General features: G+C 43.4%; 1 protein-coding gene across 1 annotated transcript in view; it reads right to left on the reverse strand.

Annotated features, from left to right (window-relative positions):
• Positions 1-16,807, reverse strand: part of LOC121575201 (sodium channel protein type 8 subunit alpha-like) — a 139,364-nt gene that overhangs the window by 60,912 nt on the left and 61,645 nt on the right. The window contains exon 12 of the mRNA XM_041888153.2: positions 8,677-9,009. Within this exon, the coding sequence (XP_041744087.1) occupies positions 8,677-9,009 (333 nt within the window). The remainder of the gene's footprint in view (positions 1-8,676; positions 9,010-16,807) is intronic.

Genomic DNA, 16,807 nt, shown 5'->3' on the forward strand with positions numbered 1-16,807 from the left:
AATGACATTGACATCCAACTAATGAAACAAAGTGAAAGTCGACAGGAGTCAAAAGAATGCTCTTGATTACTTAATTAATGATAACTCGATTAATATACAGAGATCAGATAAGGGATTGTGATTTATAATACCAACATGTATATAGAAAAAATTTATAGCAGGTTGGATGATAAAAAAAGTTACAAGAAATAGATTTTCGATCCTACCTCCAACTATAAAATTGAAGTGAATAAATTCCTCGACTACAAAATAAATGGTTGACAGAACAGGAATTTAAATATATTTCTGTCCCGAAACCTACAGTTTCGATCCTTTATTGTCTATTTAAGGTTTACAAATCAACCACAGATCCTCCATTAAGACCTATCGTTTCAGGTATTGGTTCCCTAACTGAAACGGTGTCTCGTTATGTGGACTTTCACATTTATCGCTAGTCAAACAGTTGTCATCCCATTTAAAAGACACCACTGACTTTCTAATGAAATTACCAGTATACCAGTTTTAGTGAAGGAGATTGGCTAGTCACTCTTGATGTCTCATCGCTATACACCAATATTCAGAATGATGGAGGTATGGAGGCCCTCAAATTCTTCCTCTCCAGCTGCTTAAGCGATGTGCCTATAAATTATATCATTGAGCTTGCACAACTAGTGCTTGCTAAAAACTATTATAATTTGACAAATATTACTATTTAAAGACCTTTGGAACAGCAATGGGAACCCCATTAGCAAATCTCTTCATGGGGAAATTCAAATTGGATTTTATTTATGAAAATAATCCCTACAAAGATCATGTTAAATATTGGACCCGCTATATAGACGATTGCTTTATAATCTGGATGGGTTCCGAAATAAAATAAAATAAATGTCTTAACTACATTAACTCACCGGTCATTAACTCTAGAGTACAATCAATTTCCTTCACTATGGAAAATAACATGAACTTTATACATTTCTTAGATGTACAGTGGCTTACGAAAGTATTCACCCCCCTTGGCATTTTTCCTATTTTATTGCCTTACAACCTGAAATTAAAATAGATTTTTTTGGGGTTTGTATCATTTGATTTACACAACATGCCTACCACTTTAAAGATGCAAATAATGTTTTATTGTTAAACAAACAAGAAATAAGACAAAAAAAAACAGAAAACTTGAGCGTGCATAACTATTCACCACAGATTCTCAATTGGATTGAGGTCTGGGCTTTGACTAGGCCATTCCAATACATTTACACGTTTCCCCTTAAACCACTCGTGTGTTGCTTTAGCAGTATGCTTAGGGTCATTGTCCTGCTGGAAGGTGAACCTCCGTCCCAGTCTTAAATCTCTGGAAGACTGAAACAGGTTTCCCTCAAGAATTTCCCTGGATTTAGCGCCATCCATCATTCCTTCAATTCTGACCAGTTTTCCAGTCCCTGCCGATGAAAAACATCCCCACAGCATGATGCTGCCACCACCATGCATCACTGTGGGGATAGTGTTCTCGGGGTGATGAGAGGTGTTGGGTTTGCACCAGATATAGCATTTTCCTTGATGGCCAAAAAGCTCAATTTTATTCTCATCTGACCAGAGTACCTTCTTCCATATGTTTGGGGAGTCTCCCACATGCCTTTTGGCGAACACCAAATGTTATTTTTTTCTTAAGCAATGGCTTTTTTCTGGCCACTCTTCCGTAAAGCCCAGCTCTGTGGAGTGTACGGCTTAAAGTGGTCCTATAGACAGATACTCCAATCTCCGCTGTGGAGCTTTGCAGTTCCTTCAGGGTTATCTTTGGTATCTTTGTTGCCTCTCTGATTAATGCCTTCCTTGACTGGTCCGTGAGTTTTGCTGGGCGGCCCTCTCTTGGCAGGTTTGTTGTGGTGGCATATTCGCTCCATTTTTTAATAATGGATTTAATGGTGCTCCGTGGGATGTTCAGATATTTTTTCATAATCCAACCCTGATCTGTACTTCTCCACAACTTTGTCCCTGACCTATTTGGAGAGCTCCTTGGACTTCATGGTGCCGCTTGCTTGGTGGTGCCCCTTGCTTAGTGGTGTTGCAGACTCTGTGGCCTTTCAGAACAGGTGTATATATACTGAGATCATGTGACAGATCATGTGACACTTAGATTGCACACAGGTGGACTTATTTAACTAATTATGTGACTTCTGAAGGTAATTGGTTGCGCCAGATCTTATTTAGGGGCTTCATAGCAAAGGGGGTGAATACATATGCACGCACCACTTTTACGTTATTTATTTTTTTGCATTTTTTGAAACAAGTTATTTTTTGCATTTCACTTCATCAATTTAGACTATTTTGTGTATGTCCATTACATGAAATCCAAATAATAATCAATTTAAATTACAGGTTGTAATGCAACAAAATAGGAAAAACGCCAATGGGGATTGTCACGATCGCTTAAGGAGGAGGACCAAGGCGCAGCGTTGAAGGTGAACATGTTTAATAATAATAATGATGATGATCAACCGATCAGAACAACAAACGAATAACGTGACGTCTACGGTTTAACACAAACCGAAATGAACAAGAAACCACAAACACAACGTGAAAGACAGACAGTTAAATATGGCTCCCAATCAGAGACACCCAGCTGACACTCGTTGCCTCTGATTGGGAGCCATATTTAACTGTCTGTCTTTCACGTTGTGTTTGTGGTTTCTTGTTCATTTCGGTTTGTGTTAAACCGTAGACGTCACGTTATTCGCTTGTTGTTCTGATCGGTTGATCATCATCATTATTATTAAACATGTTCACCTTCAACGCTGCGCTTGGTCCTCCTCCTGCGATCGTGACAGAAGAAACCACCAAAACTGGACCAAGCAGCGAGTCGAGGAGCCATCGCCAGGGAGATCCCTAACAGATCTCCTTCGCCTTCTCGACTGGGTCAAGCCGAGTGAGGAAGAGAAGGGCTTGACATTATGGCAGAAGGGCGAACGGCTGGCGAGGGACATGGAGACCTGGTCCACGGGTAGGAGAGACGCCCCGAAAATTTTTAGGGGGGGGCTCACGACGTGGACGACGGGGCAGCAGGAGGCCGCGATGGAGCGGTCCAGCGGGTGTGAAGAGGAGGCCGCCAGGTTAAGGGGGCCACTGGGCACAGAGGAGAGGGAAAGTGTGGAGGCACGGCGAGAGGTACTGGGGTGTGTTACCAGTCCGGTCCGGCCCGTTCCTGATCCCTGCGTGGGGCCAGTGGTGTGTGTCCCCAGTATGGTCCGGCCTGTTCCTGCCATTCCCACCAAGTCAGTGGTGCACGTCGTCAGCCCAGCCCGGCCTGTTCCTGCCATTCCCACCAAGTCAGTGGTGCGCGTCGTCAGCCCGGCCCGGCCTGTTCCTGCCATTCCCACCAAGTCAGTGGTGCGCGTCGTCAGCCCAGCCCGGCCTGTTCCTGCCATTCCCACCAAGTCAGTGGTGTGCGTCGACAGCCCAGCCCGGCCTGTCCCTGCTCCACGCACAAAGCCTACGGTGTGCGTCGACAGCCCAGCCCGGCCCGTTCCTGCTCTCCGCACCAAGTCTGTGGTGCGCGTCGCCAGCCCAGTTCGGCCCATCCAAGCTTCCCGCACCAAGCCAGTGGTGTGCGTCGTCAGTCCGTCACGGCCCGTTCCTGCTCTCCGCACCAAGTCTGTGGTGCGCGTCGCCAGCCCAGTCCGGCCCATCCAAGCTTCCCGCACCAAGCCAGTGGTGTGCGTCGTCAGCCCTGTCCGGCCCGTTCCTGCTCTCCGCACCAAGTCTGTGGTGCGCGTCGCCAGCCCGGTCCGGCCCGTCCAAGCTCCCCGCACCGGGTCAGTGGTGCGCGTCGTCAGCCCGGTCCGGCTCATTCCTGCTCCCCGCACCAAGTCAGGGGTGCGCTTCGTCAGCCCGGTCCGGCCCGTTCCTCCTCCACGCATCAAGCCAGGGGTGTGCGTCGTCAGTCCAGCACAACCCGTGCCTGGGTCATGTCCGGAGCCGGATCCGCCGCCGAGGCGGAGTGCCCACCCGGTCCCTCCCCTGTTGTGGTTGTTTGGCGCGGCTGGAGTCCGCGCCTTTGGGGGGGGGTACTGTCACGCCCTGGCTCTGGGGACTATGTTATGTTGAGCCAGGGTGTGTAAGTCTATGTTTATTTTCTATGTTGGTCTGAGTGACTCCCAATCAGAGGCAACGAGTGTCAGCTGGGTGTCTCTGATTGGGAGCCATATTTAACTGTTTGTCTTGCACTTTGTGTTTTGTGGTTTCTTGTTCCTTTTGGTTGTGTATCGAAGGACTTCACGTTTCGTTCTTTGTTTTGATCGTGTGATCAGTTGAATAAATATAATATGTTCACCCGCAACGCTGCGCCTTGGTCCTCTCTGTTCGACGAGCGTGACAGGGATGAATACTTTTGCAAGGCACTGTACTTGTTACAAATAAGGGACAATCTCTAAGTACTACAGTTTACAGAAAACCTACAGATAAAAATACTATACTGACAATGGATAGTTATCACCCTCTCCCCCTAAAAAAAGGTTTACCAGTCAGTCAACTTCATAAACTGCATCGCATCTGTGACACAGAGGAAAAATATGATAGACAATCCAATTCTCTCATTGAGCGTTTCCGCTTGAGAGGATACCCGATACCTGGCTTGATAAAGCTATAAAAACAAGTTAAAAGCTTTAACAGAAGCCAGTTACTTAATTAATCAAAATAAAAACAGAAGAAACAGTTTTCTGTCAAATAAACACTGGCATTTACTATAATCAGACTCCTCTTTAAATTCTGCCTTCCAGAATCCACCTTTATTCACCTATAAACGATCAAGAAATCTATTAAACATATTGGTTGAATCAGATGTGGTCAGAGAGAGAAAAGAGGCATTCATAAAGGATGCTTCCCCTGTAGATCATGTACCTCATGTAGCACCATAAGGAAATGTTCTAACTTTGTATGCCCTCAGACTTCAAGGAACTATGAGATAAAGTAATGTATAACTTGCACTACTAAAGAAGTTATTTATATGTTACAGTGTTCTTGCAATAAGATTGATATTGGAAAAACATCCCGCGCATTGAAAGTACGCCTTGGAGCACATAAATCCACTATCAGACATCAAGATATCACCTTGCCAGTTGCAAGACACTTTATAGAACAAAATCATTTCATTAATGAATTGCGTTGCGTCAGGATCGAAAAAGTTTATCCCCCACGCAGAGGTGATTATGAAAACAAATTACTCCAATGAGAAGCCATGTGGATATATAAATTAAATTATGTAGCTCCACCAGTGGAGGCTGCTGAGGGGAGGACGGCTCATAATAATGGCTGGAACAGAGCAAATGGAATGACATCAAGCACATGGAAACCATGTGTTTGATATCATTCCTCAAGGTCCTAAACGATATTATAACCGCGATCGATAATAGACAGTACTGTGCAGCCGTTTTCATTGACCTGGCCAAGGCTTTCGACTCTGTCAACCACCGCATTCTTATTGGCAGACTAAATAGCCTTGGTTTCTCAAATGACTGCCTCGCCTGGTTCACCAACTACTTCTCAGATAGAGTTCAATGTGTCAAATCGGAGGGCCTGTTGTCTGGACCTATGGCAGTCTCTATGGGGGTGCCACAGGGTTCAATTCTTGGGCCGACTCTTTTCTCTGTGTATATCAATGACGTCGCTCTTGCTGCTGGTGACTCTCAGATCCACCTCTACGCAGACGACACCATTTTGTATACATCTGGCCCTTCATTGGACACTGTGTTAACAAACCTCCAAACGAGCTTCAATTCCATACAACACTCCTTCAGTAGCCTCCAACTGCTCTTAAACACTAGTAAAACTAAATGCATGCTCTTCAACCGAACGCTGCTTGCACCCGCCCACCCGACTAGAATCACTACTCTCGACGGGTCTGACCTAGAGTATGTGGACAACTACAAATATCTAGGTGTCTGGTTAGACTGTAAACTCTCCTTCCAGACTCACATTAAGAATCTCCAATCCAAAGTTAAATCTAGAATCGGTTTCCTATTTCGCAACAAAGCCTCCTTCACTCATGCTGCCAAACATGCCCTCGTAAAACTGACTATCCTACCGATCCTTGACTTCGGCGATGTCATTTACAAAATAGCCTCCAACACTCTACTCAGCAAATTGGATGTAGTCTATCACAGTGCCATCCGTTTTGTCTCCAAAGCCCCATATAATACCCACCACTGTGACCTGTACGCTCTTGTTGGCTGGTCCTCAATACATATTCGTCGCCAAACCCACTGGCTCCAGGCCATCTATAAATCACTGCTAGGCAAATCCCCGCCTTATCTTAGCTCATTGGTCACCATAGCAACACCCACCCGTAGTCTGCGCTCCAGCGGGTATATCTCACTGGTCATCCCCAAAGCCAACACCTCCTTTGACCGCAATTCCTTCCAGTTCTCTGCTGCCAATGACTGGAACAAATTGCAAAAATCTCTGAAGCTGGAGACACTTATCTCCCTCACTAACTTTAAGCATCAGTTGTCAGAGCACCTTACCGATCACTGCACCTGTACACAGCCCATCTGAAATTAGCCCGCCCAACTACCTCATCCCTATATTGTTATTTATTTTGCTCATTTGTACCCCAGTATCTCTATTTGCACATCATCTCTTGCACATCTATCATTCCAGTGTTAATACTAATTGTAATTATTTTGCACTATAGCCTATTTTATTGCCTTACCTCCATAACTTGCTAAATTTGCACACACTGTATATATATGTATTTCTGTTGTATTTTTTGACTTTGTTTTGTTTTACCCCATATGTAACTCTGTGTTGTTGTTTTTATCGCACTGCTTTGCTTTATCTTGGCCAGGTCGCAGTTGTAAATGAGAACTTGTTCTCAACTGGTTTACCTGGTTAAATAAAGGTGAAATAAAATATATATATATATATATATTCCGCTCCATCCATTACCACGAGCCCGTCCTCCCCAATTAAGGTACCACCAACTTCCTGTGATCTCCACACAGTTTAAACACTTCCTATAGGCCAAATTTAGACTCTTATACAAGAACACTGTCCATATCAGATTTTGCATATTGTTTATGAGTTAGCCCAACATATTTATGATGGCTGTGTCTGATGTATTTTGTGGTAAGCTATCTCATGAATTGATTTGATGTATCCAAGTGAGCAGACACCTAAGGCAATTGATTCATGAATGGTTCACGTCTGATTCCCTCAATTGCTCTTCGTGCCCACTCCCATACCCTATAATTCTTTGTGACTAACTTGTATACAGGTAGACCAGAGAAGCCACATCCCTGATTGGCAGATGAGTGGCAACCCTGATTAGAAGCACCTGCTGCTCCTCGGTTGTTCCATACAAATGCTGTTTAATTTTTTTATTTTTTTATGTACCTACACAATGAAGAAGGCTGCAAAGCCGAAACGTCTGTGTCTGCTATCCCTGATGCAGTGAAAAAAACTAAAAATGAAGTAAGCTTCATGCTACATCTTTTTGAGTGCAGACCCATCACACCTTTTGTTTGTCTGAATTTGTGGGTTTTATGCACCAGCCAAGCTTCTGGGAGAGCGCGATGGTCCCCTTTTGGGTAATTACCCAAAAGGGTTCCCCCATAGGGATAAATGACAGAATATCTATTGGTTCTAATCTTTTAACAGTCTCTATAGTACCAACAGTGGCAAAGCAGGAAAACTGAGAGGTTGTGAGTTCAAATCCCAAGGGAGGTTTATTCTGAAGTAGTCAGAATACAGCAGCATACTGTCCCTTACAGCAATAATACCTTAATCCAGCTCTACAAATATATTAACTTTTTGTATAGTTACCTTATTTTCAGTGCAACCAGTAGCTGGGAAATGTTTAACAGTGTAATGAAGAACCCTCTAGTTCTATCAGTGTAATGAAGATTATTATAAACAGGGACAAAATAAAGAACCCTTTTTATTGTACTAACTAGCACTTGTTTTTAGAGTGTAGCTAGGATGAGGAAGAATGCTATTATTGGAAAAAGGTTACGTTTTTTCGTTTTATTGCACCTCCAGTATCTTGGGGCGGTGGACAAAAGAGATGTGGAGAAATGGTGGCGAAAGACAGACAGAATAAACTGGTCTTGAATTTGCAAGTCCTTGGGAAGAGGCCAGATTAAGAGGGAGAGAGTTTCTAGTAATGCTTGTTGTGGATGGGGCACGGCATCCTAGGGAGAGCTATCTGTTTGTTAGATAGGTGCTTAGAGAGACTTGTATGCAGGAGGATTGGTATAATGGAGGCCAGGAATCTGTTGTTTTTCATTGGTGGAAGAGCACACCACTCAGAGCAGCTGAAGCGAGGGGGGCGGGGAGAAATAAAGACTAAACATTGGAGTGTGTGTAATAAGGCTGTGAGTGCTGAGCAATTCTTGAGAAGGGAGGAGGACAGAGAAGGGAAAGAGAGAGCGAGACAGAGAGAGAGGAGAGGAGAGAGAGAGAGAGAGAGAGAGAGAGAGAGAGAGAGAGAGAGAGAGAGAGAGAGAGAGAGAGAGAGAGAGAGAGAGAGAGAGAGAGAGAGAGAGAGAGAGAGAGAGAAATTAAACCGGACTGAAATGAATGGCCAGGAGGAGGAAAAAGAGGAGAAAGAAGCTGGAGAGACCAGGGCGTGGGCCACCTCCATCATGCCTATACACTGTTTATAGACGTCCTTACACTGTCGTCAGTGGCTGCCTTATCTATTTTCACCTCAGGCAGAAGGCGCCCGCCGGGCTGGTGAGCGATGAGTGACACCACGCCATTGCAGTCCACCGTGCTGTTCCTCTTCCCTCCAATGTGGGGCGCTAATGGGTTGATGAGGCGCGACGATCCCTGGCTGTATCCGCTGTAGCTGCTGCGGCGGTAGGGGATGAACAGGGAGCCCCGGCGGTCCTCACTCTCCTCCACCGTGCTGTGCTCGTCGTCGGCAAACTCATTCTCCGAGCCCACGTCCTTGGGAGGGCGGCCCTTGTTGAAGCTGAAGATGCTGCTGCGGCTGTTGTGGCGCGACATGAAGGGCGAGCCCGGGATAGAGAGGAGAGACTGAAGGAGGGAGATAGAGGGAAGGATAGACAGTGAGTTGGGGGTGAACGAGAGTGGGTGAGACAGAGTGAGAAGTAAAGGGAGGGAGAGGTGAGGGGATGAGAAAGAAGAAGAGACAGATAGAGAAACAAAGCACGAAAGAGAGATAGAGCGAGCGAGAGAGAGAAAGAGAGGGGTGGGGGGGGGTGAGGTGGTGAGGGAGAGAGAAAGAATGAGAAAAGGAAAGTAAAATGAAGAGATCAAATAGGGTAAGATAGAAAAATAAGTAGCCAGTAAGCATGTTTCCATTCACAGGTTTTAGGTGAGTAAAGTCTACCGTATAAAAAATAATCACAACAGCTGTGATGGAAACAGTAAGTTTCGGTACAATTTTATAAATGCCATAGGATCATTTGTTTGTTCGACATGGTGGGATCTTTTTGTGTCTGTAAAATTAATTATGCGAGAAGTTATGGTGGAAACGCCTTAATGCGCAAATATTGATATAACAACCATCATATCGAAGTAAACTTGGAGTCACGCGATGACATGGTGTGTAGTCCTCCCACTACGACTCAGGAAACCATGCAGTTTATTAGCCTACAGTTGAAAATAAGTTATGATGAATTTCACAGGGTGGTGAAAGTGCATGGTGATCTTGATACTCCTTTCCAATAAATATTGAGGGTCTTATTCTGGTGACATGATGATCGATGCTTGACTGCCGTTTGACAAATAAAAATATTCTCGCTCTTGTCCATAATAATCTCATCATGTAGACTAGCCTACCTGCACAGCCTATCCACACAGTATCTGGGAGCTGTTGGCTAGAGCGCATGTGCCAAGAACAGAGTAGGCACATTTGCTATTTAACGCAACAGTTTTTGTGACAAAGCTATCGGTAGAGTTGAAAATGTGATGGAAACATGTTAACTTTAGATTTTTATTCAGTACATGAAAACTTAAGCGAAAAATGTCATTTTGTGTGCACTACAAAGTTGTGCCACGCACTGATTTTTTTTATCTACAATAAGTCTGTTTGGTGGAAACACACCACTGGTGGGAAAATGTGCATATTTTCTTTATGCATATTTTAGAATATTTGCAAATCTGTCGCCAATTGGATGGAAACCTAGCTACAGAGACAGAAAAGAGAGATAATGGTTAATTCAAACATTGAAAGACACAGCAAATAAAGACTAGAAGATGGTCACTTTAGAAATCAGGCACGCTAATGTGTGCAAAGGTCCATTTTGCTTAGTAAACAGTTCTAACTGGGCCTCTCAGGGTAATGACAAAACACAGCTAGATTACTGCTTTCAGCAGGACAGTGAATGATCAATGAAAAGGCCTTATAAATAATGTAGAGGAGGCCTGTGAAAGCAAGCCTCTCTCTGGCCTTCACTTCCCTCACACCAAGCAGGCCAAGACTAAAGTAATGTACAGTCACTGCTACTACACTAAAACTGCTCTACTCTGCACTAGTGTTGAACAGAGGATGTGTCAGCACAATGCAACATCACTGACTATCACCAGGAAGGAGAGAAAGAAGAAAGGAGAAAATAAAAAAATGGGAGCGAGGGAAAGGTGTGAGGCCTTAGTAATTATGTCACTCAGTAGCAACCTCTGTTACATTAACATGAAACCTTGCATTAGTATGACATCATTGTAGTGGGGTGGCTAAGCTGAGAAATTTGACTTAATCGTTCACTTTGTGATAAAAGCATCACATTTGATACAGTGCATTTGGAAAGTATTCAGAACACTTGACTTTTTCCACATTTTGTTACGTTACAGCCTTCTTCTAAAATGGATTACACATTTTTTTTCTCATCAATCTACACACAATACCCCATAATGACAAAGCAAAAACAGGTTTTTAGACATTTCTGCGAATTTACGGAAATATTACATTAATATAAGTATTCAGACCCTTTACTCAGTACTTTGTTGAAGCACCTTTGGCAGCGATTACAACCTTGAGTCTTCTTGGGTATGATGCTACAAGCCTGGCACTACTGTATTTGGGGAGTTTCTCCCATTCTTCTCTGCAGATCGTCTCAAGCTCTGTCAGGTTGGATGGGGAGCGTCGCTGCACAGCTATTTTCAGGTCTCTCCAGAGATGTTCGATCGGGTTCAAGTCCGGGCTCTGGCTGGGCCACTCAAGGACATTCAGAGACTTGTCCCGAAGCCACTTCTGCATTGTCTTGGCTGTGTGCTTAGGGTGATTGTCCTGTTAGAAGGTGAACCTTCACCCCAGTCTGAGGTCCTGAGCACTCTGGAGAAGGTTTTCATTAAGGATATCTCTGTACTTTGCTCCATTCATCTTTCCCTCAATCCTGACTAGTCTCCCAGTCCCTGCCGCTGAAAAACATCCCCACAGCATGATGCTGCCACCACCATGCTTCACCGTAGGGATGGTGCCAGGTTTCCTTTAGACGTGACGCTTGGCATTCAGGCCAAAGAGTTCAATCTTGGTTTCATCAGACCAGAGAATCTTGTTTCTCATGGTCTGAGTCCTTTAGGTGCATTTTGGCAAACTCCAAGCGGGCTGTCATGTACCTTTTAGTGGCTTCCGTCTGGCCGCTCTACCATAAAGGCCTGATTGGTGGAATGCTGCAGAGATGGTTGTCCTTCTGGAAGGTTCTCCCATCTCCACAGAGGAACTCTGGAGCTCTGTCAGAGTGGCCTTCGGGTTCTTGGTCACCTCCCTGTCCAAGGCCCTTCTCCCTCAATTGCTCAGTTTGGCCGGGCGGCCAGCTCTAGGAAGAGTCTTGGTGGTTCCAAACTTCTTCCATTTAAGAATGATGGAGGCCACTGTGTTCTTGGGGACCGTCAATGTGGCAGTTTGGTACTCTTCCCCAGATCTGTGCCTATACACAATCCTGTCTCTGAGCTCTAAGGACAATTCCTTTGACCTCATGGCTTGGTTTTTGCTCTGACATGCACTGTCAACTGTGAGACCTTATATAGACAGGTGTGTACCTTTCCAAATCATGTCCAATCAATTGAATCAAGTTGTTAGAAACAAGTTGTTAGAAAAATTTCAAGGATGATCAATGGAAACAGGATGCACCCGAGTTCAATTTCGAGTCTCATAGTAAAGGGTCTGAATACTTATGTAAATAAGGTATTTCTGTTTTTTATTTGTAATACACTTGCAAAAATTTCTAAAAAACAGTTTTTGCTTTGTCATTATGGGGTATTGTGTGAAGATTGACGAGGAAAACTATTAATTTAATCAATTTTAGAATAAGGCTGTAACGTAACAAAATGTGGAAAAAGTCAAGGGGTCTGAATACTTTCCGAATGCACTGTACCCTGAGAATATTTAGATACGGAGCCACCACAGATTTGGCCCCTGGGGGCTTGGCAGCCATTTGTTAAAATAGCCGCCGACATTAACAGTATTTTACAATTCAGAAGGAATGCTTTGAGGTAAAGGCACCAAATTTGTCACAAAGCTAGATTTATGGACCCATGGCTGCTGACTGTAACACTATTTTGTAGGTGAGAATAACTATTTCCAGATAAATAAACCAAATTTGATCCAAAGGTACTGTAGATTAAAGGTAGATTTAGATATGGAGCCACCACAGGCATCTTAAAAAATGGCCATTATCTGTATTAAAATGTTACAGTTTTAAAGTCCTTTTTTTAGATAAACGCATCAGATTTTGCAGAGTGTTCATTTATGTATCCCGAAAACATTTAGATATGGAGCCACCACGGATTTGGACCCAGGGGGCTGTGGCAGCCATCTTTGAAAATGACTGCCTAGCAGTACCAATATTTTACAACTAAGGACTATTTTAAAGACTAAGACATGGAGCCACCACAGATCTGGCCCCTGTGGGCCATGGCAGCAATCCTACAAAATGCCTTTCACCCCAAATAGGCTAGATGTTATACTGTATACATTTTTGTAACACACAGCTGTTGGTTGATATACTTTAATACAGGGTGTCAGGTCAGGTCCAAAGTCATGAGATCCCTTTGCTTAGTAGCAAATATTAAGTTAGCTGCTTAGTTCCAGGGCTTTTGATGTTGTGCTAATCTCTTTTTAAAATATTCTGTCTGTTTCTATGATTGGCTCCACTGACCCAATAAAATGTTTCTTTAATGATGATTTTGGAGGTCCCTTAGGGAGAGGTAAGTACACCTTTACCTGATGCTGCCTCAAACCAACAGTCACCACCAAAATGTGTTGAAAGTAAAACATTAGCTGTGCCAGGTACAGTTCTTGTCTTACTGAAGCACAGCTTGAGAGAATTGTCCACAGCAATTGTGAACTACTCAAACTCAATGGCTGGGATATTTTTCCCAGGTACAGCTGTAGTTCGTCTGTATTTGATCATGATATGGGCATTAAAAAGTAGCTTCAGTAACCATTTGTTTAAATGCTCATGGAACCCAACCCATTAGACCAAAATAATATTCAGTCTTGGGCCGAGGCTGGTTTTATGTCCAGGTAGAGCTACCTCGTCAATAGAGCATTCTAACTCACCTCCGCTAGAAGCAGTCCCAGAAATGTTTACTTTTTTCCCTACAAATGTGGCCTACAAGGCTGCTGTGTTTCTCTCTGTACTCATTGTATTATACTATGTGTAACTGTTAAACCTTTTGGTTTTCAGGTGATCCAGGCCAAGAAGTATGAGCCGTGACTTTTAAAAGTCAAAGAAGTATATGCCAGGACATTTTGTAGATTAAAGGTTTGTAACATAGGGGTAGTCTTCAGCTATTTAGTAAGATGGCTGCCACAGCCCCCAGGGGCCAATTCTGTGGTTGCTCCATATCTAAATATTTTCAGGGTACCTAAATCTACCTTTGTGCAACATTTGGTATGTTTCTCTCAAAAAAGTTATTCTGAACTGTAAAATAGTGCTACAGTCAGCAGCCATTAAGTAAGATGGCTGCCTCGGCTCCCAGGGATCAAATCAGTGGTGGCTCCATATAACAATCTTGTCAGGGTCCATAAATCTAGCTCTGTGACAAATTTGGTGCCTTTACCTCAAAGCAGTCCTTCTGAATTGTAAACTAGTGTTCCCGTCGGCAGCCATTTAAATAAATGGATGCCACGCCCACCAGTGGCCAAATCTGGGGTGGTTCGATAACCAAATCTTTTCAGAGTACATACATCTACCTCTGTACCAACTTTGGTGTTTTTATCAAAAAGTTAACCATTTATCAGCCGCCCCACTATGTTGTACAAAATGACATGAGGAAACTTGTAATACTACTGAACAATGTATACAACTAGCCAATAAATGTTGAATAGTGAATCTGGCCTATATACATTATAACAATTTCAAATATTTTACAGTGCATATTATAAGTATTCACCCCCCTTGGATTTTTTGTGGGATTTAAATGGATTTAACTGTGATTCTTTTTGTCATTGATCTACACAAAATACTCCATAATATCAACGTGAAAAGAACATTTTGTTATATTCAGTCACCTCCAAAAGTATTGGCAACCTTGATAAAGATGAGAAAAAAAGACGATACAAAATAAATAATACAAATAATGAGCTACTGTATATTGTATGCTCAAAAAACTTTACATTTTGTATTATTTTATACTAATACAATTGTTTAAAGAAAGATTTTGTTTAACAAGTAATCATTTTGTATCTCAAAATGATAGGTGTCAAAATGTTTGGCATCCCTGTTTTCAATACTTTGTGAACCCTCCCCTTATGACGATAAGTCTCCCGAGTGGCACAGTGGACTAAGGCACTGCATCGCAGTGCTAGGTGTGCCACTAGAGATCCTGGTTTGAATCCAGGCTCTGTCGTAGCCGGCCGCGACCGGGAGACGCATGGGGTGGCGCACAATTGTGTTGTACAGGGTAGGGGAGGGAATGGCTGGCAGGGATGTAGCTTAGTTGGTAGAGCATGGTGTTTTCAACGCCAGGGTTGTGGGTTCAATTCCCACAGGGGGGGCCAGTATGAAATTTTTTTTTTAAAATAATGTATGCACTCACTAACTGTAAGTTGCTCTGGATAAGAGTGTCTGCTAAATGACTAAAAATGTAAAAAAAATAAAAATAAAGGCACTGAGCCTTTTCTATAATATTTTATGAGATTGGAGAACACATTGGTAGGGATGTTAGACCATTGCTCCATACAGAATCTTTCCAGATCCTTGATATCCTTCGGTCTGCGCTTATGGACTGCCCTCTTCAATTCAAACCACAGGTTCAAATCCGGAGACTGAGATGGCCATTGCAAAATGTTGATTTTGTGGTCAAACAACCATTATTTGTGGATTTTGATGTGTGCTTGGGGTCATTGTCTTGCTGGAAGATATACTTGTGGCAAAGTTTCAGCCTCCTGGCAGAGGCAACCAGGTTTTTGGCTAAAATGTCCTGGTACTTGGTAGAGTTCATGATGCCATTGACATTAACAAGTGCCCCAGGACCAGTGGAAGCAAAACAGCCCTCTAACATCAATGACTGAAATCTTAATGCTACAGCATACAATGACATTCTAGATGATTCTGTGCTTCCAACTTTGTGGCAACAGTTTGGGGAAGGCCCTTTCCTGTTTCAGCATGACAATGCCCCAAGTCCACAAAGCGTGGTCCATACAGAAATGGTTTGTCGAGATCATTGTGGAAGAACTTAACCCTAACCTCAACCACATCGAACACCTTTGGGATGAATTGGAACGCCGACTGCGAGCCAGGCCTAATCTCCCAACATCAGTGCCTGACCTCACTAATGCTCTTGTGGCTGAATGGAAGCAAGTCCCAGCAGCAATGTTCTAACATCTAGTGGAAAGTCTTCCCAGAAGAGTGGAGGCTGTTATGGCAGCAAAGGGGGGACCAACTCCATATTAATGCACAGGATTTTGGAATAAGATGTTCGACAAGCAGGTGTACACATACTTTTGGTCATGTAGTGTACTTCCATTCATTTTTTCAACTGGTACTGGGGCCCCTTCAGACGAGTTCTGTGAGGCCTGTGGGTGTCCTAGAGCAAAACAACCGACATGTACGTGTTCGTGAGAGTTTCACCTTTCCACTGTTCGGACGCTACATACAGAAGTTGCTCGGGATTTTCGGGATATCTCATGGTCTGACAAACACCGCTCTAGCTCTGCCACCTTTCACCGCAGATGCGGAAGTGCAACATCGGCAGATGCGGTGGATTGAGACATATCTCTGACAGATTTTTATGGGGATGTTTGTATTATGCTAATTAGATTGGAGCGGACATCGACTCTACAGAGTTTAATGGCTGTGATGGCAGAAAACTGAGGATAGATCAACAACATTGTAGTTACTCCACAATACTAAACTAAATGACAGAGTGAAAACAAGGAAGCCTGTATAGAATTAAAATATTCCAAAACAGGCATCCTGTTTGCAACAAGGCACTAAAGTAATACTGCAAAAAAGGAATTAACCTTTTCTCCTGAATACAAAGTGTTATGTTTGGGGTAAATCAAACACAACACAACTATTTTCAAGCATGGTGGTGGCTGCATCATGTTATGGGCATGCTTGTCATCCGCAAGGACTGGGGAGTTTTTCTGGATAGAAATAAAGAGAATGGAGCTAACCACAGGCAAACTCCTAGAGGGAAAACTTGGTTAGTCTGCTTTCCACTAGACACTGAGAGACACATTCACCTTTCAACAGGAAAATAACCTAAAACACAAGACCAAATCTACAATGGAGTTGCATACCAAGATGACAGTGAATGTTCCTGAATGGCGTAGTTACAGTTTTGACTTAAATCTGCTTGAAAATCTATGGCAAGACTTGAAAATGGCTGTAACTACGCCACTCAACAACTAATTTGACAGAGT

This window comes from Coregonus clupeaformis, chromosome 10, assembly GCF_020615455.1.
Source record: "Coregonus clupeaformis isolate EN_2021a chromosome 10, ASM2061545v1, whole genome shotgun sequence".
NCBI classification, from domain to species: Eukaryota; Metazoa; Chordata; class Actinopteri; order Salmoniformes; family Salmonidae; genus Coregonus; species Coregonus clupeaformis.